Raw genomic sequence first — 26,475 nt, forward strand, 5'->3', positions numbered from 1 at the left:
TGATTTTCCTTGGTGAAAAAACATTGCTCTTACAGAATAGAATAGAATAGAATAGAATAGAATAGAATAGAATAGAATAGAATAGAATAGAATAGAATAGAATAGAATAGAATAGAATAGACCAGGTTGGAAGAGACCTTCAAGATCATTGTGTCCAACCCATCAACCAATCCAACACCACCTAAACAACTAACTCATGGCACCAAGCACCCCATCAAGTCTCCTCCTGAAAACCTCCAATGACGGTGACTCCACCACCTCCCTGGGCAGCCCATTCCAATGGGCAATCACTTTCTCTGTATAGAACTTCTTCCAACCTAAACCTCCCCTGGCACAGCCTGAGACTGTCCTCTTGTTCTGGTCCTGGCTGCCTGGGAGAAGAGACCAACATCCGTCTGTCTACAACCTCCCTTCAGGTAGTTGTAGAGAGTTGTTAAAGCTGAGGTTCCTAATGCTTTAGATAAAAGAGCAACAACCCATTGGCTTTCAAAACTACTTTTGCAATTGATTTGGAACATTATACAAATATATTACAATAATTGGTTAGCTTTCAATTTACACAGAACAGAAGATAAGGCAGAACTCATCATGACAGCTTATGATCATATACTCAGGAAAAATATGTGTGTGCCTTCTAACTTTCAGAGGGTTACTAAAGGATTTCCTTGCAACAAGGCAGGAAATGTATCATTCTTACAATGACAATGCAGCACTGATTCCTGTCTCTCCCTGTTCATGACACCCACTCGGAAATAATGCAACAGTTAATCAGCCCCATTGCCGCCTGACATTATTCTCTGCTTCTCTGAAAATGATGATATGATGGCAAATGCCTGAGTCCCTTTGTACATGAGGAGAGGCTGAGGGAGCTGGGGTTGCTTAGCCTGGAGAAGAGGGGGCTCAGAGAAGACTTTATTGCTTTCTATAACTACCTGAAGGGATGTCGTAGCCAGGTGGGGGTTGGTCTCTTCTCTCAGGCAACCAGCACCAGAACAAGAGGACACAGTCTCAAGCTGCATCAGGGGAGGTTTAGGCTGGATGTTAGGAAGAGGTTCTTCACAGAAAGAGTGATTGGCCATTGGGATGGGCTGTTCAGGGAGGTGGTGGAGTCACCATCACTGGAGGTGTTCAAGAAGAGACTGGATGGGATGTCTGGTGCCATGGTTTAGCTGATTAAATGATGTTGGGTGATAGGTTGGACTCAATGATCTCAAAGGTCTTTTCCAACCTGGTCAATTCAATTCAATTCAATTCAATTCAATTCAATTCAATTCAATTCAATTCAATTCAATTCAATTCAATTCAATTCAATTCAATCCAATCCAATTCAATCCAATCCAATCCAATCCAATCCTATTCTATTCTATTCTATTCTATTCTATTCTATTCTAATTCTATTCTATTCCTATTCTATTCTATTCTATTCTATTCTATTCTATTCTACAGTGATTGTCAGCAGTTCCAGTTATGTGTCCAAGGAGTGCTTATACAGGTCTTCATCTACACTCTCTGAAGTCAGATGGATACATGGGAAGAGGACGAACACCAGAAGAGATGTTGGTTGAATTGCTCTGATGGCCCAGCCCTGGCCACCAGGGACATCCTTCCACATTTGGAAGATTTAAGATTTGTGTAACACTTGTTTGACAAATCATTCAGTAATGGCTTCATTTCTTTAACAGCATTTAGGTATTTTGAGTTTTGCAATTTTTTTTTTTAACTTAATGGCAAGTTCATGAGAGGTTAATTAATTTGATTAGTGTTAAGCTGTTCCTAAATCAAGTTGAAAGACACTGCTGAGGCAGTTTTAGAACAGTATTCATTACAAGGGTCTTTTTAAATGGCAATAATTAAAATATATGTTTTCAATGAAGCTAATATAGTCCAGAAGAGCTGAATAGAAAGTTTGCTTGTGTAACTCCCAACAGAAGAGGGCACCAATTTGAACCAGATTTTAAGTATCTGTTTCATTTAATGTAAAATTCAATTAAAAATTCCAGAGTCTGCACTCTGATTGAACTAATAAAGTGTGGATCAAGAAGAGGCAGTTCCCATGATTCAGTCGTTAGACAGACATAGAATAATAAACTCCTCAGCTCAACAACTTCAGGACGTCTGAATAATTGCTAGTAACATTTAACAGGGCTTTGCAAAATGTATGCCACTGAGTTGAAAAATTAGTCCAGTAAATTTCCTGAAATATTTGTGAAAAAAATAACCACATGGAAATCCTGACTGCTGTATTAATATGTGAGAAGTATTTCCTGTTTCAAAGTCTTAAATTTAAATGCCAAAATTTCTAATGTACGTCTGCCATTTTTGCTGCTGTTTGTGGCATCTTGTTGATCTGTCAGAGGGTAGGAGAGCTCTGCAGAGGGACCTTGCCAGGCTGGACAGATGGGCAGAGTCCAGCATGATGGCATTCAACAAGTCCAAGTGCTGCGTGCTGCACATTGGCCATAACAACCCCATGCAGTGCTACAGGCTGGGGGCAGAGTGGCTGGAGAGCGGCCAGGCAGAAAGGGACCTGGGGGGACTGGTTGACAGCTGTGCCCAAGTGGCAAAGAAGGCCAATGCCAGCCTGGCCTGCATCAGGAACAGTGTAGCCAGCAGGAGCAGGGAGGTCATTGTGCCCCTGTACTCAGCACTAGTTAGGCCACACCTTAAGTACTGTGTCCAGTTCTGGGCTCCTCAATTTAGGAAGGATATTGAGACACCTGAATGCGTCCAGAGAAGGGCCACAAGGCTGAGGAGAGGCCTTGAGCACAAGCCCTGTGAGGAGAGGCTGAGGGAGCTGGGATTGTTTAGCCTGGAGAAGAAGATGCTCAGGGGAGACCTTATTGCTCTCTACAACTACCTGAAGGGTGGTTGTAGCCAGGAGGGGGTTGGTCTCTTCTCCCAGGCAACCAGAACCAGAAGAAGAGGCATGCAGTTTTCCTAATCTTCATTTTTGTTACCCTTCTACTACAAATTCATCCAAAGACCAGGGTCTGAGAATGTGAGGATTCTTTCAGCTGTGTAAAAAAGGTCTCATCTACTTGATTCATGGCCTGTTGACTTCTAATCTGAATTTGCAAACTCTCAGCTGGCACTTTGTGCATGTCTAGGTAGAGTGCCATGCATTCCCACTGGTCTCTGAAATAAAGGGCAATTTCCTGTCCTCACCTTGCTGGCTTCTCCTTCCAAGCAAATCTGTATCTGCTCATGGCAGCCTACAGATCTGTGAGCTATCCCACCACATCCCTGTGACCCCTATGGGAACATAACTCTGCAGCTGCATGCAAACTTCTAATTTCACAGTATCACAGCATCACCAAGGTTGGAAGAGACCTCAAAGATCATTGAGTCCAACCTGTCATGACCTCAGTACTAGACCATGGCACCAAGTGCCACGTCCAATCTCCTCTTGAACATCTCCAGGGATGGTGACTCCACCACCTCCCTGGGCAGCACATTCCAATGACGAATGACTCTCTCCATGAAGAACTTTCTCCTCACCTCTCTTCTTTGTTTGCCACACTGCAACCGTTAGTGTATAAACACATCAGAGAGGCATCCCATCATGATGATTTCCCAGAAAGACTGTGAGATCTTCCCTCATAATTCTGTCAGGTAGGAACCTTCTTGTTTATGAGGACACATTTGAGATAGTCCCCCTTCAGCTCCCTTCTGTTAAATTTGTTTATGACGATGTCTACAAACATTGTCTGCCAACATGGCCAACTACTTCTTCACATAATTTTTGCTCATCCTCTCCCTGCCTTGCTACTTCTAATTTAAAACTCAGAAAGTGACCCACAGTAATAAAAAGCAACCCCCTGATGCTGATGCCAGCTGTGCAACCAGCTGGAGGATCTGTCCACACCTCATGTTTTGGACCTTCACTGTGAGGATCAAGAACACAAACCACTTAGGTCCCCACACCTTTAACCACCACCCCTAGACTGATGTAGTCATGCTTCATATGCCCCATGTCATTCTTGCCATTATGACTGGGGTGTATGTGGAAAAGTATCAAGGGGTGATAGAGGCAGACAAGGTTTGGCAGTCTTTTCACAATGTCCCATGTCTGAGCACAGGTAAGTAGCAGATCTCCTTAGGTAACAGATCAGATAAGAAAATGGAAGTATCATTCTCCCACAGCAGGGAGTTGCCAATGGCTGTTCCTTAACACTTCCTCCTGGTGCTTCTGTGTGATTCAGGTTTAGTTGGCTTGAGACTGTCATTTGACAAGGTCTCAGCCTCGTCAGCTGAGAGGGCACTAAATGTGTTCTAAAAGTGGAAATCCTCAGACGGAGCAAAAGCCGTCCTCCTGATGCCAAAAGTCACAAACCTCCAGCCTTTGCCATCCTGTAAATTGCCACTTCCTACCCCAACAGACACACAGTATGCCTGCACCACCCTCAGGGAAGTCGAGGGCTTGGCTCTTCAAGCTGCAGTGTCTCAGAAATGATCCAGCTAATCTATTTCTGATGGAGCAAAGTCTAATTACCTCCTCTCACAACTCCTTAATTGGATGACAAAAATCCTCAACAAGCACACATGTGCTGCAGGTTAGAATACCCCCTCCTGTTGCCGCAACCTCAGGAAGAGGCACCAGGGACTCCCTGCAGTTTGAGATCTACTGAGCTGCATTCATTGCTCCAAAAGCAGCTGGGACTATGAGCTGTGGCATATCACTACCATTGCTGAGAAGGCATATTCTCTACTGAGCAAAGCTGCTGTCTTCTGTAAGCTCTTCTGCCCAAACTGCTGTGCAACTGTAGCAAGCCTTTGCTGTCTCTGTTAGCTGCACCCAGTGCTATTGACTGAGAGATTACAACTCACACTCAAAGAAAAAAAATATTACTATTTTACACCCTTTAATGTGGTATAATTCTTCAGCCACCACACCATGAAGAAGTCAGATAGCATATTTAGAGATCTGTGAAATGATGGCCAACATTATGTAAAGTTTTCATTTTATCACTGACTTCTGAAATCCACTGACTACATACACTCCACAGAGATTAGCTGTGCTACATACTCTAAATTATTTAGACTGATTTGTCATTTATGGGTTTTTTTTGTAGGATGAAATGCTGAAGTTCTGTGTCTAGAAATACTTAGTCAAACACTGTCATTTTATCTAAACTTGGACCCTCAATGACAGAATGCAGAAGTGATCACCATATGGTATTGAGAAGGTACAGATAAAAATATGCCCACGCTTAAAGATTAGGAACAATTATTCCACTATAAACTCTGCAGGACAAATCTACATCAAGTGGTAAGTACTGCTATGCTTTGGAATCATCAGAAGCACAATAATTATTTTCAAGGTATTTGAAAGATAATCCTTTTGGAGTTAATCTTTGATTTACATACTCAGCACTGGAATGAAAACATTTAAAAACAGACTTAATCTTTGTCTACATATTAGCAAGCTTCTAAGCATTTATTTTTTTTTTTTTGCTTCTAGAATAAAAAGTATGGGATTTTAAAACCAGCTTTGAATTTATAAGTAGATTAGCTAGACTCAGTTCAGACCCATACTGGACACTTCCTGAGTTTCAGGCATTTGAAATGACAAATAAGTGGCCGGTAGCAGTGCGTGCTGCTAATAAGCACTAACTCTGTGTCATTTTGGTTTATTGCTTAAAACTAGCCTTATTTTTCAGTCTTCCAAACACTACAATCAAAATGTGTGATTTTCTGATTGTGCAGGCATACGTATTTATAACAATCACATCTGCAATTTTCCAAAGTTTTGCAGGCCTAAAGGTATATTTAACTCTAGTCAGCAAGACACAACAGAAGGTGCCACACTGAAATATACTGGCTTTTCTTACAGATGTCCACCTTCAGAGGCCACAGATTTCAACACAAAGCTATTTGCTATCAACAGATTATTTTGACAAAACCATGGTGCATTTAGCATGGTTTAAATGGGAGTTTAGTCAGAGATTTCAAAAGGTAGCAGCAAATTCTGATGTGCACCTCATATCACTCCTTCATATGTGGTTATTTGCATAAGGGAAAGGTTTTTCTCATTCTATTGTTACTGTGTACAAGGCATGTTTTTAGAATAGAATAGAATAGAATAGAATAGAGTAGAGTAGAGTAGAGTAGAGTAGAGTAGAATTAACCAGGTTGGAAAAGACCTTCAAGATCATTGAGTCCAACCAATCATCCAATACCATCTAATTGACTAAACCATGGCACCAAACACCCCATCCAGGCTCTTCTTAAACACTTCCAGTGATGGTGACTCCACCACCTCCCTGGGCAGCACATTCCAATGGCCAATCACTCTTTCTGTGAAGAACTTCTTCCTAACATCCAGTCTAAATCTCCCCTGGCACACCTTGAGACTGTGTCCTCTTGTTCTGGATCTGATTGCCTGGGAGAATAGACGAACCCGCACCTGGCTACAACCACCCTTCAGGTAGCTGTAGATGGCAATAAGGTTTCCTCTGAGCCTCCTCTTCTCCAGGCTAAGCAACCCCAGCTCCCTCAGCCTCTCCTCATAGGGCTTGTGCTCTGAAACCCTCCCCAGCTTTGTTGCCCTTCTCTGGACACATTCCAGCAAGTCAACATCGTTCCTAAACTGAGGGGCCCAGAACTGGACACAGGACTCAAGGTGTGGCCTAACCAGTGCAGGGGCACAATGACCTCCCTGCTCCTGCTGGCAACACTGTTCCTTATACAGGCCAGGATGCCATTTCCCTTCTTGGCCACCTGGGCACACTGCTGGTTCATGTCCAGCCTACTGTCAACCAGTACCCCCAGGTCCCTTTCTGCCTGGCTGCTCTCCAGCCACTCTGACCCCAGCCTGTAGCACTGCATGGGGTTGTTGTGGCCAGTGTGTAGAACCCAGCACTTGGATGTGTTAAATCTCATGCTGTTGAACCCTGCTCATCTGTCCAGTGTGTCAAGGTTACAATGTCTATGACCCACTAAGTTATTGTTGAGAAGAAAATAATGGCCAAATGTCTGGGTAGACACTTAGCATGAGGTGAGAAGGATCCTCCCCCAGCTATACCTAGTATCTGCATTTCAAAGACAATTGCACATACACAGTTGAAAGGGCACTCCATGATAAGAATTCAATGGTTGGAAATCAACCTTTACTGTACATGCAAAAAAATCCCCACCAACTGAACAAACCTAGAAAAAAAAGAAACAAAAAAGGAAGTGACACTGGATATTGCAAGCACTGTAGAAAGGATTTTAATGACCCTCAATCACAGTATTATCTTTAGCTTGTACTGCATTTCAATAGTATATAGGGGGAAAAATGGTATTTGAAATACTTAAACATTATATTGTGAATATTAGAGAAACTGAAAGAGCTAATTCAAATCTAAAAATATAGCAGTGTACTTCCTGCAAACACATACCAAAAGTTAGTCTCAAGTCATGTGAGCATGGTCTCACCTCTGTATGGAGAAGAAAAGTGATAGCCTGTTATCCCACATACAGGCTTCATGGCTAAGCACACACATGTAACACTGTACTTCCCACCTCAAATGCATTTAATAAACTTTATTCACATCTTATGTTTCAATATTTAAGGTAATTCCTTAGATCCTACTTTTAATGTAGTTGCTGGGAGGAGGTAAAAAAAAAAAGGCCATTTCAAACTGACTACTTTCCTACCTGATTAAGTTTCTTCCATAAGTTGAGAACAGGAGAAAGTTCAGTAGACCATATTTCTCTGTCAAATTTGCAGCCAGCAGTTACTGACCTGCTCAGGATCCGAAGCTGTGAAATGACCTGTGTGATAAGAATACAAATGAGATCTCAGAGAAGGATAAACAAACCTCTTTTAGTGTAACAAGATGATGCAATAGCAATACATAAAATATTCTATGATTTATCTATGGTCTAGACTTTGCTGCATACTTCATTACTAATCATTATCTACTGAAAGCACAAACAATACCTATATCCAAATGCACAACATACGTGAGCCTCATTCATATTAAACCCAAAAGAGAGAAACAAACAAATCCATATTTTTCTTATCACAGTAATTGTCTTTGTTCAACTATAATTTAAAAACTAATGAGGTGTATCATTAATTAAAAAGCCTCTTTTGCACAAAATTTTCAGACTAAACTCAAGCTCGGCCTTTGATTAGGTTCTATCTGCAATTAAAAATAGAGAAGTAAAAAGCCGTAACGTATTATGAAATAGATATAGCAAGTATCATGCAGCAAAAATCTCAGGCAATTACAGTCAATTTGTTCTAATCTCCCATGGAGTTCCTACTTTGATTTTCATACTACCTACACAGCAAACTCCTGGCCAAGCTGCCAGCCCATGGCTTGGACAGCAGCACTCTGCACTGGCTTAGGAACTGGCTGGAGGGCTGTGCCTAGAGAGTGGTGGTGAATGGTGCCACATCCAGCTGGAGGCCAGTCACTAGTGGTGTCCCCCAGGGATCAGTGCTGTGCCCCATCCTGTTCAATATCTTTACTGACGACTGTGGATGAGGGGATTGAGTCAGTGATCAGTAAATTTGCAAATGACACCAAGTTGGGAGCAGATGTTGATCATTTAGAGGGTAGAAGGGATTTCCAGAGGGACCTTGACAGGCTGGACAGATGGGCAGAGTCCAACAGCATGAGATTTAACACATCTAAGTGCCAGGTTCTACACATTGGCCACAATGACCCCATGCAGTGCTACAGGCTGGGGTCAGAGTGGCTGGAGAGCAGCCAGGCAGAAAGGGACCTGAGGGACTGGTTGACATCTGGCTGAACATGAGCCAGTAATGTGCCCAGGTGGCCAAGAAGGCCAACGGCATCCTGGCCTGCACCAAGAACAGTGTGGCCAGCAGGAGCAGGGAAGACATTGTGCCCCTTTACTCAGCACTGGTTAGGCCACACCTTGAGCACTGTGTCCGGTTCTGGGCCCCTCAATTCAAGAAGGACATTGAGACTCTTGAACATGTCCAGAGAAGGGCAACGAGGCTGGGGAGAGGCCTCGAGCATAAGCCCTATGAAGAGAGGCTGAGGGAGCTGGGGTTGTTTAGCCTGGAGAAGAGGAGGCTCAGGGGAGACCTTATTGCTCTCTACAACTACCTCAAGGGTGGTTGTAGCCAGGAGGGGGTTGGTCTCTTCTCCCAGTCAACCAGCACCAGAACAGTCTCAAGCTGTGCCAGGGGAAGTTTAGGCTTGAGGTGAGGAGAAAGTTCTTCACAGAGAGTTGTTAGCCCTTGGAATGAGCTGCCCAGGGAGATGGTGGAGTCGCCATCCCTGGAGGTGTTCAAGAGGGGATTGGACATGGCACTTAGTGCCATGGTTTAGCGATCATGAGGTGTTGGGTGACAGGTTGGACTTGATGATCTTCGAGGTCTCTTCCAACCTTATTGATTCTATGATTCTATAAATTAGTTAAATGTGTATTTATTAATTTGAAGAAACCACAGAAGCAACTAAAAGAACAGCAAAAAATTAATATTAAAGACAGGGAGCTTCCACTTCCCTAGGTCCAGCTGCCCTGGGAACTCCACACATAAAGTGATCAAATATCTTTATACATTTGGAAATAAAGAATAATGGAATTAAAATTATACAGGTATATTTCAGTCTGTCTCTTCAACTGCATAGAAAACTCTTGGCAGTTTTTGGTATTTTAGCTACATTTCAGTTACTTTTCACAGTGTATTTTTTTGCAAGACATGTTAGAAAACAGCTTCTCTCATCTTTTGCTTGACTTCCAAGAATTAAACTCGATAATAAAAAGATTATCCATTTTCTGAGGAGGACTGGACTATTTAATTATTAGACAGAATGTGGCAGGAAGAAAAATTGTTTCTGCTGGGTTTTGACTTATTTCTATTTTTGAAAGATGTGTGGGGTTTTGGTTGGGTTTTTTTTTTTTTGCTTTTAATTTCCTTTCACTGAAGCAAACAGCAGCTTCTTATTTATCATCTTTGATAGGGACCAGGAAGCGTAAGAGATGATAGTACATTGAACCATTATGTTGATTTCTACAATATTTACTATCATTACAGAACCATTTAAGTTGGAAAAGACCTTTAAGATCATCAAGTCCAAGCATTAATGTAGCACTGCCAAGTCCACAAATAAATCACATTCCTAAGTGACAAATCTACACATCTTCTAAATACCTCTAGGGATGGTCTCTCAACCACTTCCCTGGGCAGCCTCTTTTAGTATTTGACAAACTTTTTGGTGAAGACATTCCTCCTAATACCCAACATAAACCTCCCCTGGTGCAATTTGAAGCCATTTCCTTTTGTCCTATTTTCTTGTTACCTAGGAGAAGAGATCAACCCCCATCTTGCTATGACCTCCTTTCAGGTAGTTGTAGAGACTGGTAAGGTCTCCCCTCAGCCTCCTTTCCTCCAAAGTTGCCTCACCCACTTGTCACAAGACTTGTGCTCTACACCAATTCTCTCTCTTCACCAATTTTGTTGTATTCAGTATCACTAAGGTTGGAAGAGACCTCAAAGATCAAGTCCAACCTGTCACCACAGACCTCATGCCTAGAGTAGGGAGGACACTACTGCCTACTGCAGGCTTGAACTCATGACCTTCCCATTAAGGGTCTTATGCGCTACCAACTGAGCCACTTTTTACTCATAGCATCTTTCTTGTAGTGAGGGACCCAAAACTGAACATGGTACTAAAAGTGTACCAATGCTGACTACAGGGGGACAATCACTTAATCATAGAATCATAGAATTGTTAGGGTTGGAAGGGACCTCAAGGATCTGCTCCATTACTTTCCCTGACAGTGAGGTCAGACTGTAGGCCTGCAGTTCCCAGCATCCTCCTTCCAGCTCTTCTTGTAGATGGGCATCACATTTGCTAATGTCCAGCCAACTGAGACCTCCCCAATTAGCTAGGGATGCTGACAAACAATGGAAAGTGGCTTGGTGAGCACTTCTGCCAGCTCTCTCAGTAGCTTTGGACAGATTTCATTTGGCCCCAAAGACTTGTCTGTCTGTGTCTAGGTGGTGTAGTAGGTCATTAACCATTTCCCTTTGGAGGCTTTGAAGCCCCTTTGGGGGCTTCATTCTGCTTCCTGTCTCCCAGCTCAAGGGGGTGGGTAACCCAGGAAACAACGGTCTTACTATTAAAAACTGACTTGTTTCCATAACTTAATTTTAAACTTTAACAAGCTTTCATGCTCCAGCTATTGTGATAGCAGAAAATAGTCTTGTTTAATTTAGCAAAAAATTATTTTCTCTGATTAATGTTTTGATCATAGTGTCTATCATTCCTGTTACTCTTCCTCCTTTTCACCCTGCACACATGCAAATGTTCTGACAAGTAATACAGGTTATAAACAATGCATTTGTGCCTTTCAGGTATCATTTCTTGGGCTCTTATAATTTGTTTTTGAATAGCTGCTTGCCACCATTTGCAAAGAAATAAAACATTTATATCAAATACACTTTAACTGGTAACTGAGTATAAACTTGCATATTTATACTACAAAACTGCAAAAAGTTTATGTGATTGCTTTGTGAGTATTTGGATTGAAATTATGTGTTGTGTTTCTTTAAAGTGCCTTCATAGCTATATATCCCTTGATTCATATACCTGAAATGAATTTGAGACCTAGTGACTGCAAGATCAAGTAATTATTTTCTCTCTCTAGTGTAGAGGGTTAGCTATTTCTAATTATAGAATTTTTCAATATAAATAGGAAACACTATCTACTTATTATTTCAGGTTTTGTTCATTGGTGCATCCAATTCTGTTTCTGCTTTGTATATTGTATCAAAGTAGCTCAAAAATATTGGGATGTGATTATCAAAAGTTAAGCACTTAAAAGTATTCAATCAACAGAAATCAAGTTTTAACTCTCAGTGTTCTGGAGCAATGTAACATATTGATATGTATTTAAGGAGAGAGAGGAGAGGGTTGAGAGAGGGCACTTTATATAGTCACTTAAAACAGAGAAACACAAATTCACTCCACCTGCCCTTAGGCACTTACTTAAAACTTACTGGAATTACAAAGATTACTACCTTAGCCTCCCTGAATAATCAACAGACAGATCTTCAGCAGGTTAGTTTGTCATTTGGAAGGCCCTCCTTTTCAGTACATAGGAAAACTAAGTTCCTTACATAGATACCTCAGATAGATGGCTCCATGCTGTGAAAATTAGAATGAGCATTTTAATTTCCTGGAAACCTAACTTCAAAATTCAAGAAGGCTTCAGCTCCTCTCTACACATCAGGTCAATTCATAATCAACTTACTCCAGGGTGAGATTAGTTGTCCCTTAAACACAGTAATTCTATGACCATGCAGACTAGGTACCACTAGTACAGATGCAGACATCTAGGTGTGCTGCATCGTATTTTTTCCCATTCTGTTTTGGAAAGGTACCCAGGTATGTACTTAATCAGAGTTGTACAATACATGGAACTCAGAAAGAGTGCATTTTTCCAATATCTAATCTCTGAATGGTTAACACTGTTATTGCAACATACTCTTTAATATACACTAAAAGCTCTTACATCTTGTGTTAGTCCAGACCAAATATGCCTCTAAAAATACTGATTATCAGTGACAAAAATCTAACGTAAAGCAGAATTACCACTGAAAGTATGAGAGATGGAAAGAAAAAAGCAATCACCAAGAACAGTCTGTTTAAAAATGAGTGAGAAGATTATTCAGAATCATGAGCTTTTGTAGAACCTTCCTGATTTAAGTAAGATCAACTAACCCAAACAGCATTTCTATTAAAAAAATCAGTAGAATTAAAATGCCACTATTTATTTACCTGGTTCCTAAGTTAGTTGTGCAGCTTACCTTTTTAATCTATTGCATAATTTAGGGGTTTCTGTGGATATATCTCGTTATGCTACTGACTGACACATTGTAATAAACCCCAAACACATTTAAAAAAATTATTTAATAGAGACAATTAACAGAATGAACAGCAATAAAGACAAAGGATGATCCCGTGTGGCTTCATATGGAACTACTAGAAAGTCATGTCTGACCTGAAGATGAAAATAAAAATTCATGGAAAAAAATAAAAATGAGGTATTGTCAAAATTTTAACTTTCCCTTCCTTATATAAAAGCAGATTTCTAGGAACACAATCTATAGCTGTTCTTTATTCATGCACAAGGTGAGGTAAAGCTCTTGCCTTCAGTAATTCACAGCAACTGGAAAAAACTCATGCTTCACAGATACAGTATGTAACAAGCAAAGGCTTTTGTATATGTATTTCTTGTATTTACTTCAGAAGCAATCAATCCTACAAGTCATTAAAAAATCACATTTTATGACAGTAACCAAAAAAACCCCAAACAAACAGAAAAGTAAAGTAAATGTAAAAAACACATTGTGAATTTCTGTCAATGAACTAAAATATATATATATATATATAAAAACCTAGGATCAGTAATTTCAGAACTGAATATAATTACCTTTCTAAGAATACAAAACAGAAAAGATTTGCCAGTCAGATAGCTGCTATTTTCTTCAAGACAATGGAACAGAAAAAAGGAATATTTTTTTTTGTGTATAAAAAGCTAACAAACTGCTCTCACTAATCTATAGACAGTGTGAAATCAAATCCTCTACTGCCATCTACCAGGTTTAAAAGGATGTAGGCTTAGCACAGAAACCAGTTTCTTTTGCATCTTTGAATGAAAGAATATATCCCTTTACACAGTTGTTTAAGGAGGTGTTTTGGATTTTGGAAGACTTTACAGTTCAAACTAAAAGATAAAGTTATAACACAGTCACTTTGGTAAACATTGGGAAAGTAGTCAGTGTAATGCAACTGTCTTCACTGTGTCGAGAGAGAGAAGGGGTTTCATTTTGACAGGGCTTCTAACCGAACTACATGCTTCCATACTGTTTATCATAGTTTGGTGGCAGTTACCCATATGGCTGTGAAAATTAGAATAGAATAGCATAGCATAGAATAGAATAGAATAGAATAAATCAGGTTGGAAAAGACCTTTGAGATCACAGAGTCCAACCTATCACCCAACACCATCTAATTAATTAAACCATGGTACCAAGCACCCCAACCAGTCTCTTCCTAAACATCTCCAGTGATGGTGACTCCATCACCTCCCCGGGCAGCCCATTCCAATGGGCAATCACTCTTTCTCTGAAGAACTTCTTCCTAACATCCAGCCTAAATCTCCCCTGGTACAGCTTGAGACTGTGTCCTCTTGTTCTGGTGCTGCTAAGACTGAGCTGCCAATGACTTTCAATTCTCACCCTCCCTGCAAGAACAGGGTCCACAGAGCTTGTTAGGACAAAGATACTTCAATGGCTTTCATAACCAAATAATTCAAATTGTGTGTGGATGAGTAATAAACAGTGTAGCTCTGCACTTCCTCTGCTGTTTTCTCAAAGCTGTGCTTTCACTAAACAGGGATGTGAAACAGGACTGAATACAGAGATACATAGCTTTTTCATAGAAATTCAAAGCAAACAAGGCAAAGATATTGATACCACGTGTATCTTCCTTTATCCTAAAGAGAATCATATGCCTTTGACACCAGAAAAATCCTCTGTTGAGCGTGGGGGTTCAATGGAGGAGGAAAGAAAATCAGCAGAATGCTGCAGATGGACAGCACAAGACCACTACCAACCCAGCCAATAATATAGTTGGACCTTCTCCCAAACAGTAACTAGGGATTCTAGTGTCTTGAGGTCCCCAGGAGACGTATTACCTGGAGAATACCATGCTACAACAAAGGCCAGAAGTGGCTGGACTTAGCTTATTATATACACTGACAAAATGTAAGAAAAATGAAAAATTGCAGCCCTTTCTTAGAAGAGAACAAACTTCTCGTGCACAGCACTGCTATATTCTCATATTCACAGCACCAATCCTATGGAAATTAATAAGGCTACTTGAAGCACTGCATTGATTCACTGCACTGGTAAAGAGCTGTTTACTGTTGGAGCACAGTGCTGTGGCTTCCACCGTGTTATGCGGCACGGAACATTTCTTTCATACAGCACCACAGATATATACAAAATGCTCCTCCTTATTCAAAAGTCCTTGTTAAGTACTCAGATGGCACTGCAACCACAAATACAGTCTGGCATTTCTGCTTGAGCTATTAGTCATGTATTTGTGATGTGGGATGCATTTAATAAATGTCAGTAATTGTTCTTCTGCGCAGCTGATACAAGGCTTATATAAATGCTAAATTATTTGAAGAAAACACAATTTATGTTCATCCTGACATCCACAGCAATAACATAAGTTCAAGAATTTGCATGCTTTTCAATAATTATACCTGTATTACTCCACATGGAAAGGTTAGAATTGTGGAGAAGCTGTGGGTATAAAATGAATACCAATGTTCAGAGTCCCAATGAGCTAAACTGTTACCTTTTGAAAGACAGAAGTTTCATCTGTTCACCAACACACAAGAAGCTACAGCTATCATTATATTGAAATTGCACCTTGAAAAATAACCACACATCACATCCACACTATTCTATATATGGTAGAAACACTGCAGTCAAATGTATGAGTGTAACATCAGGTGCACATACCCACTCCAACTTTCCTTAGGTGACTTCAGCAAGAATAGCAGTGGAAACTTGGTGTGACATCTCCAGCACAATCCAGCAATCTAAGAGTTCCAGGTGTCCTTGTACACCCTCCCCTACACACACTATCTTAGTTACAATCATTAACACAGTAAAAAGCAGCATTGGAATTGTACTACAATCATATATCTGACTACAGCTTTAGGAAGATAGGGAGCAGTTTTAAGGAGCAGTGGGAGGAGGTAGAGAATCAGCCAGAGACTGAGCAGGACAGAAAAGAAGTTAAACAAAATAAAAAAGAAACCAAGGATAAGATGCTCTTTTTATTGAAGTCAATGAGATCACTGCAAATACATTTAATGTGGCAAAATTCACTTCATGTTTACTGATTCTGGTTCTTATCTTCTTTACCTTCCCAGATTGCCTACTGTTTTCTATTATTAGTTCACTATCAATTTTAGCTCAAGGATTCATCGCAAAGTATGAAATAGCTAGGAAAAGGATAATTGGGTTTTTCTACAGAATTTTGAAGTTTCACCCCAGACAGAAAAGCAAGAGCAATTATTTTAAATGAGTACTCTATTTAGCAGTTACACTAAGGCATGACAGGTGATTCCTTTTGATTTCTAACAGGTTTCATTAAAGAAGATGTTGTTTTCTCCTTAAGCTATCACACCTGTACAACAAATGCATTCGGTGTGAGACTTCTGTGCTAGTTCAATTTCTGTGGAGAATACAGCTAGGCAAGAGGTTTTGCCTGGTTTTGTAAACTTGACTTTGTTCAGATATCATAACTAGGTCATCTTTATGTAAGGTGTGAAAATGATTTCTGTATGTTGAGTTTTTGCTAGAACAAACTCGCGGAGTTTTCAAATGGTTCAGCTGTCATTCATGATGAGTATGAAATGTTACAGTATGAATATATATGAATATAAGCATGAATATAACCCAGGTCATTTCTACACACTTTTAAATCCACTCTATAACGATGTGCATTCTAGTCCTGTACATATCCAAATTGATATTCATAGCAGGGATCTGCAAGATGAGATTTTCACTGAGTATGAGATGTAAAAGACATAAGCATACTAGTTCAAAGAACTGCATCAACTACTTTTTGATGGGAATTGTATCTTGAAAGCTTGGGTACAATTTATGAGAGACTTCCTAGTTTATAAATTTTAACTCAAATTAAGAATAACCTCTTATGAGAAGTCCTTTAAATACTATTACTTGTAACTGTCTATTTGTGTTTCAAAATGCATGTGAAAAAGCTGTGTCATTAATGATGACATTACTGAAGGAAATTTCTAAAGTGCTGGTTAACAGCCAACGTTGCAAGTGCAGGTAGGAGCTGATATTTATAGATATGTTGATGACATAAACAGCACAGCTAAAATTCTGGTCTTTAGGTAAACAAACATTGGTTTATTCAAGGACCTGTAAGCAGAATCCCACAAGAAGTGGGCACAAGAGAGGGAAAACTGGAGACAGCACAGTGGACAGCATGATATTTTTCAGTGATTAAAAAGGGGAATAAAGAAGCATTTTGGAGTGAGCTTCAGAACAAAGACCAAGTTTTTCAGCAGAATGACTGGGTAAGCAGGGACTGTGTCAATGGATTGAAAGACTGAAAAAAAAGAACATACAAGAAGCAAAATCAAGGGGAGGGGAGGGAGGAGGAAGGGGCACTGCTTAGGCACTTCAAGATGAATTTGGGAGAGCTGAAGCTCATCTGGAAACAAGACTAACAGGGAACGCTTAAGGATGAGACAGGTTTCAAGGCATGTACAAAAGTTCCATGAAAACATGGCATGTTTGAAGAATACAAGAGACTACTTGATGGATGGCACACAAAAGTCTGAAGTATTTGCTGGCCCCTGTGTACAGTTGAGGAAGGAAAAGAGCAGCTAATAACAGGAGAGAAACTGTTTATTTATAGAAAAGGAGCATACTTATACATGACAATTCAGTTGGTGGTTGGTCACAAGTAGTGCTCCGCAGGGCTCATTACTGGGGCCTGTTCTGTTTACTGTCTTCATCAAGAATATGGATGAGAGGATTGAGTGTACCCTCAGTTATTCTGCAGATGACACTAAGGTGGGAGAGTGTTGATTTGCTTGAGGACAGAAGGCTCTAGAGAAGGACCTGGAAAGGCTGGATGGGTGGGCCAAGGCCTCTACAAGTTTCAACAAAGCCAAGTGCCAATTCCGACACTTGGGTCACAACTACCCCATGTAATCCTACAGGCTTGGGGCAGAGTGGCAAGAAAGCTGCCTTGCAAAAGGGACCTAGGGGTGCTGGCTGACAGTCACCTAACATAAGCCAGCAGTGTGTCCAGGTGGCCAAGAAAGCCAACATCATCCTGGCTTGCATTAAAATCAGTGCTGCAAACAGGACCAGGGAAATGATGGTGCCTCTGTACTCAGCATTGGTGAAGATGCACTTTGAATAGTGTTTTCACCTTTGGGCACCTCAGTACAAGAAAAACATTATCATGTGCTGGAGCATGACCTAAGAAGGGGAACAAAGCTGGTGAAGGATCTAGAGCTTAAGTCTTGTGAGAAGTGGCTAAGGGAACTGGAGTTTTTTCATTTGGAGAAAAGGAGGCTAAGGGCAGACCTTATCACTCTCTACAACTACCTGAAAGGAGGTTGTACCAAGTTGGGGTCAGTCTCAAGCAATAGGACAAAAAGAAATGGACTTAACTTGCAACAGGGGAGATTTAGGTTGGATATTAGGAGGATTTCTTCACTAAAAGGCCTGTCAAATACTGAAAGAGGCTGCCCAGGGAGGTGGTGGAGGCACCATCCCTGAAGGTGTTAAAGAGGGGATTGGACATGGCACTTTATGCCATGGTTTAGTAGTCATGAGGTGTTGGGTGACAGGTTGAACTTGATGATCTTTGAGGTCTCTTCCAACCTTATTGATTCTATGATTCTATGATATTGCAGAGGTCTAAATTATAGACCCTTCTCATCCACAGGAAACCTAGAGCAAAACCTCCACATATTCTGACTGCTCTAATCATTTGTTATAGGTTAGACTGGGAGACTAAACCACCTGAATACAGGCCAATAGGCAGGCAAAAATACAGTGTTTACCAGATTCAAAGAAAGGAGTGTGACTGTAATTGACTGGTGAGGACTCTTGCTGAGCACGTGGAAACTTGCAGCAGCTATACAGAAAATCTCTATATAGCATAAAATAGGACAAGCTATGCTGGCTCCTGCAGCTGCACTGTCAGCTGAGTTCTCTATTTTAACTGCACTGTTCCACAGAGAGAACATAGCAAGATACATGAGATTATTCATGACTGTATTCAACCTAAGGGATGTTACATCAAAGACTTGCTGTAACAGGAGGTAAGGCAGAACCGAAGAGCCACAATGAACTTTATAAATCCACCCTCTAAAATTTAACTGTCTACCTTCACAAAGTAATTAAGGACAAAATCCATGAAAAAAATAAGTAAGTCTTGTTGCTGAAAAGAACATGTCTGCTTAAGTGAAAGATTTGCTTAAAAGTAAAATGGCTCTTTACCAGTATGTGTGCAGCATTAGCTCTCTTGGAATTGCACCCTAGAACATAGCGAGATATAATTTGTAACAATTCAGTTAGCAATACCAATATTAAAATAATACAGCCAGTGACATTCAGCTCTTCAATGAGCATTAAAATTCTCTGCTGGAAAAAAAAAGAGTAGCTGTGAATATAATCAGTATTTACAAGCTTAATGCAAAAAGACCATTGCTTTTTAGTGCTGGTTTAGGTTTACCCAAACGTTAGCAAGGCAGTAAGTTACTGAAGAGATCTCTTCATGACTGCAAACTGCTGCACTGTGCTGCAGCAATTTTCTGCTGCAGCAAAGTATGTTGCTGCAGCAAGAGAAAGTATCATTCCTGTACATAGAAAATAAATATGCACACAAACTCCTCCTAAAAAATCTGAATTTCTATTATCTAAGTAGTCCAACTTCTCTAGTAAACTTATGCCATGATATTATATTACTTACACTAAAATGACATTACTTTAACCTCACTGTTAATAGAACAGATCATAGTATAACTGTTGTCAGTTAAGGAACAACTGTTACGCCACAGAGTAGAACTCCAGAGGGGGTGGAAAGTCCGGAGAGGGAGGCATCGGATATTGTAATATGTTATTCCATTCCTCTTCCTGTATTTGTAATGCTTTGGAACTGAAACTGTCACAGTATTATCCCTATATAAGGAGCAAACTTTCTGGTCATCTCTCTGTTGGCTCCCTGGAGGTGTTCAAAAAGGGATTGGACATAGCACTTGAAGCCATGGTTTAGTTAGTCATGAGGTCTTGGGTGACAGGTTGGACTTGATGATCTCTGAGGTCTTTTCCAAGCTTATTGATTCTATGGTGTGCTTTGGCTCCTAGCTGCTGCTTTTGCTTCGGGTTGTGTAGGAGGGAAGCCAGGCTGGTGGGAATCTATTTCTGCTGTGTATCAGGGCCTCTTAGGACCTAGTCCAAGGCAGGTGCTAGGCCATTGCTGATCCCGGTTGTATGTATCCGTTTCCCTTAATACCTTTGGTACTTCATTTACTTTTGTAAATATTATTTCTATTTAACTTCCAGTTCTGTGTGAGTGTTTTTATTTATTCCTTTGGGCTAAATTCTACATTTTGTCCCAAGCTGGAGGCTCAAACCAGGATGATTACCTACAAAGCAAAAACTACACTCTACAATGCAATGCAATGAATATGTACAAAATATACAGTATGTACAATATTAAACAGGTATTTACAATCAGAAAATAGCATGGAAATCCCCCTTGTCAAAATGACCAGGGAAGCTGCTCCACTGCCCCTCTCCCCCGCCCTGCCAAAACCTCCCATACTCCCTTGAACCAAAAGAGAGAGAGAAGCTGGAAGAAAACAGTGTTAGTCTTATCTCAAGGTCAGAAGCATTATCTCCCAGCAGAACAGCCAGACCAGAGAGGAAAAGAGGGAATGGGTATGAAAGTTAAATGTTAAAGATTGTTTGGGTACATCTGCATCCATCCCACACACTCTGGCCAACTAAATTCATTTAGAATAATCATTTGTTTTCCTTTTCACACCCAATAGTGAATTATTTATATTCTTCTACTCTTCTGCTCAAAATCTGCAGCTAATTTTTAAAGGCATAGCTTAAAACTGCCACAGTGAGAACCTATATGGGATAGTAGACATAAATTATAAGAGAATATGCCACACTCTTAGCACAGAATCGGTGAAGAAGTGGACACTATTAAATTTCACCTTTCTGGTGCCAGTGACAGGGTGATTGAGCTGGTAGTAACTTAATTCTCAATACCTTATTCATTCATCTTTTATCTGCTTTAGCTTGATAATGGATTAATGAGAAACACTCCTGTTAAAAGGCAACAATTCAATTTCAGATTGTGAAGCATAGGATCACTTAAGACAGCTCCCAGACTGTCAAAAACTATATAGGAGTAGGATTCATAGTTTGGTAGAAACACAGCTAAAGGAAATAAATCTCATTTCTTTTACTTAAATTGTATTATTGGAAAGATGAGTAAACCTCTTATATGACAAGAAAGCAACTCACAGAATTGTCACTACAATTGCCCTATATTTCAAGATTCAAATCCAGGTTATAGCTTACAATCAATGTTATGACAAACCAGTTCAACAGAGTGTGAGTCTATATGTATACATGTTCATTAGCTATTCCCATTCACTAACAGGAACTCTATTCTAATTTCATGAAGGTTAACTAAGAATCAAATGCTAGCTTTTTTAACAGCTGCAGCTCTTAACAACTTACATAAGCATAGCTGAAATAAATAAAATCATCAGTAGTTTACACTGTGCCCAACACAAACAAAAGTCCAACATCAACAAAAGCTGATGTTTATGTAGAAGATTTTAAGGCAAAACCAAGCAGATACATTGGACTTTGGTGTGGTTTTTGGCTTTGTAATAGAGGAGTTCTTGAGCTCAGCCTATTGCTCTATGCACACTCAGCCTACTGATTTGTCTTTAGATAGCTTTACAGTTTCATGTGCTAATAGAGAAACAAATAATTTGACGAGACATTTATGGATTTAAGTGAACAGATATATTTAAACAAATCTACCAGTGCTATATTTGATGTTCCACAAATGCAATGCTGAAAGTGAAAACTATTTTAATAAATCAAAGGAGGAAAGGATCAAAAATAGAAATGGGTAGATTCAGATCAGATGTTAGGAAGAAGTTCTTCGCCATGAGGGTGGTGAGACACAGGAACAGGTTGCCCAGTGAGGTGGTAGAAGCCCCATCCCTGGAGGGTTTTAAAACCAGAATGGATGTGGCTCTGAGCAACCTGATCTAGTGTGAGGTGTCCCTGCCCATGGCAGGGGGATTGGAACTACATGATCCTTGATCTCCCTTCCAGCTATGATTCACTCTGACATGTCTAACTAGTTCTGTGCTCTTCTCCAAGTTTTATTTTTATTTTAGAATTCTGACTATTGGGAGAGTCCTTCAGAATCCCTCTTTGAGTAGAAGCATTACAATGTTACTCATATTCTATCTGCAAAACTAAAACCTTATGGTGCAGTGAAAAGCCCCTGTAAGAACTATCCCACTGACACAAGCTAGACTACCAGTATGAACAGAACTAGTCACACTACTTACTTATGTGAGTACTCTTCACCATGAACTTAATTATACCACTGTAAATTTTCTCAGTAACTCTTTATTTAAAACCTTGTCATGCTTGAGACCCAGCCAGCAGCTGAGCTCCATGAAGCCACTTGCATGCTGTCCCTCCACCTCAAACTTCCAGTGGGATAGAAAGGAAAATTGGGAGTAAAATGCAAAACCCCATGGGCTGAGATAAAGAGAGTTTAATAGAACAATACAAAGATGGAAAGAGAGAACTGAAATAGTAACAGAACAACAATAATAATAATACCATCCTTGAAATAACATACAAAGTGAGTGGGCATCACCCACCTGACAGCACCATGCCAAAAAACTGCCACACCTGGCCAGGCCAGCCCCACCCTTATGTAGAGGCCAAGATCAATATTGTATTGAATACTCATTGGCTGGTTCAGCTGGCTATCCTGGTATAGCCTGTCCAAGTTTCTTACAAAAAAAAAATAACCCTACCATAGCCAAACTCAGGCCAGTCCTAAAAGATTATCTTTGTAACTAAGGATAACTGTTCTTACATTAAAATATTCTAAAAGTACAATTCAACATATTCCAAAAATACATCCCTTTAACTCTGTCTTGAAAACATTCATACTTATGATGAGGTGTTTTGGTTTTCTAGCTTACATTGCATGCAGAAGACTCACAGGTCAATGAAAAATGAGACTTTACCTGGGAGCTGAATATACGTTGTGATGAACGAGCAATATTAGCAGGCAGGCCAAAAAAGTCAGGTTTATCATCCTCTGGAAGGCTTTCAATAATGTTACGATAATCCTGCAGAAGAAGAAAAGAAAAAACATAGCTGAGGGAACTTGGTGCACAAGTCATGAAATTAACAGTGTATGCTTAGAGAATTTCAATAGAATGGAATGGAATGGAATGGAATGGAATGGAATTGAATGGAATTGAATGGAATGGAATGGAATGGAATAGAATAAACCAGGTTGGAAAAGACCTTCAAGATCATCCAGTCCAACCTGTCACCCAACACCATCTAATCAACTAAACCATGGCACCAAGCACCCCATCCAGTCTCTTCCTAAACACCTCCAGGGATGGTGATTCCACCACCTCCCTGGGCAGCACATTCCAATGGCAAATCACTCTTCCTGTGAAGAACTTCTTCCTAACATCCAGCCTAAACCTCCCCTGGTGCAGTTTGAGACTGTCCTCTTTTTCTGGTGCTGGTTGCCTGGGAGAAGAGACCAACCCCCACATGGCTACAACCTCCCTTCAGGTAGTTGCAGACAGCATTAAGTACACTGCATAATGCAAAGATTCAAATAAATATATTAACACACGACATGTCCTAGAAATCTTGTATATTTCTTCAGATAGTTTTTTACTTAAATGATTTCACTTTGAGTCATTTAAATATTCATAGATCAAAATGAAAGTGATTTTTGTCATTTTATAAATACATATACTCTAGTATTCAAATTCTAAATGGTAAGATATTTTTTCCTTTTCATACTGCCATTAATCTTTTCAGTTTTCAACAAAAGTACTGTAACTTCTTTTCAGACACAGTCTTGGCATATTTTTCTTTTCCACTGATAGCATCACTGTAATCCAAATTGCTTTTTGCTCTTTTAAAATGGAAGGACTATATATTAGAAAAACTTGTATTAGAGGTCTACTATGAAGCCCGACATTAAAATGCAAGTGAATCTTAGCAACGACAGTATGTGAAAGGATCTTTAGACTCAGTTGAATTGTCTCTTCTTTACACTAAAAGAATACTGAAGGAGAATCAGAAGCCATACAGTCTCCAAAGAAAGCATCATACACCATCCACAGCATGTGAGCAGATTATGTCAGAATTGCGATGCATTTTGTAAATACGGAGATATATTTAGGTTTCCCCATTTCATCCAGAAGTTACAAGAATGTTTAACAGTCTATTAAAAAGTGCTATTATGGTACTATAATAAGTTATATAAAAATGTAATGATAACCTTTGTCACAAATTGACCCCATTTCTTTTACTCAGCTCCTCATAGCTGTGATGTCTGTACTACAGCTGAATGAATCACAGAATTGTCAGGGTTGGAAGGGACCTCAAAGATCATCTAGTTCCAACCCCTGCTGCCATGGGCAGGGAAACCACCCATTAGATAGATTGCTCAGTGCCCCATCCAGTCTGGCCTTAAAAACTTCCAGGGATGGGGCTTCCACCACCTCTTTTGACAACCTGTTCCAGCATCTCACCACCCTTATGGTGAAGAACTTCTTCCTAACATCTAATCTAAATGTACCCTCCTCTAGCTTGAATCCCTTCCCCCTAGCCCTATCACTACCTAACACCCTAAAAAGTCCCCCAGCTTTCTTCTAGGCCCCCTTCAGATACTGGAAAGCCACAGTAAGGTCTCCTTGGAGACTTCTCTTCTCCAAACTGAACAACTCCCAGCTCTCTCAGCCAGTCTCCATAGGAGAGGTCCTCCAGCCCTCTGATCATCCTCGTGGCCCTTCTCTGAACACATTCCAGCATGCTTAGTTTCTGTATTAGTGACAGAAGATGCACACCTACCAAAATACTGCAGGAGTTCGGTAAAGGCATTGAGTATGGGAAATGAGTGATCTTCTTGCCTCTAGGGTTTAAGCCACCGATGACTCGTGAATTGAAAAGCTGCTCCAAGTAGGACCGAAGAACTCTCATGTCGAAGTAATTATCCACACGGCCCCCATAAATTGCATTTTCAAACAGGCCATGCACAAATTCCCACTGGATATCTCTGGAACCTACACATTAATTAACATCAGTTTGGTATCAGTTGCTAACATCACACTGTAAGTATTTCTTGTCATTATAGTTTTTCAGTGAAATAAATAAACACATCAAAATAATTCATTCCTAATAGTTTTTCTTCTGTATTGCCTCTATTTTCCCTCCTGTCTATCCCACTTGTCCAAACTATCTGTGAGACAATGATCTCGCAGGTAAAAGTAAAAGCTTGATCGGAAAGGTACCCCATGAAGTCCCTTGGGAAAAAAAAAGGAAGCAGTAGAATAGAATAGAATAGACCAGGTTGGAAGAGACCTTCAAGATCAGCGCATTCAACCCATCATCCAACACCATCTAATCAACTAAACCATGGCACCAAGCACCCCATCAAGTTTCCTCCAAAATACCTCCAATGATGGTGACTCCACCACCTCCCTGGGCAGCCCATTCCAATGGCAAATCACTCTCTCTATGAAGAATTTCTTCCTAACATGAATTCTAAACCTCCCCTGGTGCAGCTTGAGACTGCATCTTCTTGTTCTGGTGCTGGTTGCCTGGGAGAAGAGACCTACCCCCACCTGGCTACAACCTCCCTTCAGGGAGTTGTAGACAGCAATAAGGTCTCCCCTGAGCTTCCTCTTCCCCACACTAAGCAACCCCAGCTCCCTCAGTCTCTCCTCACAGGGCTTGTGCTGCAAACCCCTCACCACCTTTGTTTCCCTTCTCTGGACACATTCCAGCAAGTCAAAATCTTTCCTAAACTGAGGGGCCCAGAACTGGACACTGGTCTGTCTGGCCTGTCTGGCCCTTATCAGTTTACTAATATGCTCAGAGTGTGGAACTACATCCAGAAAAATCTAGTAAACCTACACACAGCTGATTCAGAGTCAGACTACTTCTCATACTGAAACAGCTACCTCACTACCCGTGTGCTTACAGTTGTGAAAATGTTGCAATGAAGATTCAAATGCAAAATTTAAATAACTTCAAAATAGCCCTTTAAATAGAATGGCCCCACTCTAAAGGAAACTATCATGCAAAGCAACAAATTTGTAACAACTACTGTGAAAGCTTTTACTATTCTAAAACTTTTCCATGAGACATTCACAAGGGTTATGCTATAGCGGTGAGAAACCTTCCCTTAAGAAGTGACTTACCATCAAAGAGTCTATCGATAATGTCAAAACCAGCACGGAGGTCAGATAAAGAAAATTCATAAAACTTGGTCCAACCCTGCCATTCAAAGAAGCCCAAAGAATTTCAGTGGTTACACAATGATAGTCATGAAGTAAAATACAAGAATTATGTGATTAGTGAACACTGCCTAATACTTGACACTGAATGAAACATGAGACAACTTATGCCCTCCAAAAAGCATTTTTGGGAACATTCAATGGACTTAGCAAAAAAAACCCAACAAACACCCCAGCCAAAACCAAAAAACTGCTCTGTCAGTGCATTTAATTTACATACTTACAGAAGCTAGAATCCATCGAGTATGAGGAAATTTAACTTAAGATTAGTTTTATTTCCTAGCAGTATTCACTTGAACT

The 26,475-nt window shown here is 40.3% G+C and overlaps 1 protein-coding gene across 1 annotated transcript in view; it reads right to left on the reverse strand.

Moving 5' to 3' along the window:
- DYNC2H1 (dynein cytoplasmic 2 heavy chain 1) overlaps positions 1-26,475 on the reverse strand; it is a 180,336-nt gene that overhangs the window by 37,059 nt on the left and 116,802 nt on the right. Inside the window, exons 80-83 of the mRNA XM_009896774.2 lie at positions 26,080-26,155; positions 24,728-24,939; positions 22,867-22,971; positions 7,642-7,758 (exon numbers count right to left, since the gene is read on the reverse strand). Coding sequence (XP_009895076.2) covers positions 7,642-7,758; positions 22,867-22,971; positions 24,728-24,939; positions 26,080-26,155 — 510 coding nt within the window. The remainder of the gene's footprint in view (positions 1-7,641; positions 7,759-22,866; positions 22,972-24,727; positions 24,940-26,079; positions 26,156-26,475) is intronic.

The sequence above is a fragment of the Dryobates pubescens genome, chromosome 10 (assembly GCF_014839835.1).
Source record: "Dryobates pubescens isolate bDryPub1 chromosome 10, bDryPub1.pri, whole genome shotgun sequence".
NCBI lineage: Eukaryota > Metazoa > Chordata > Aves > Piciformes > Picidae > Dryobates > Dryobates pubescens.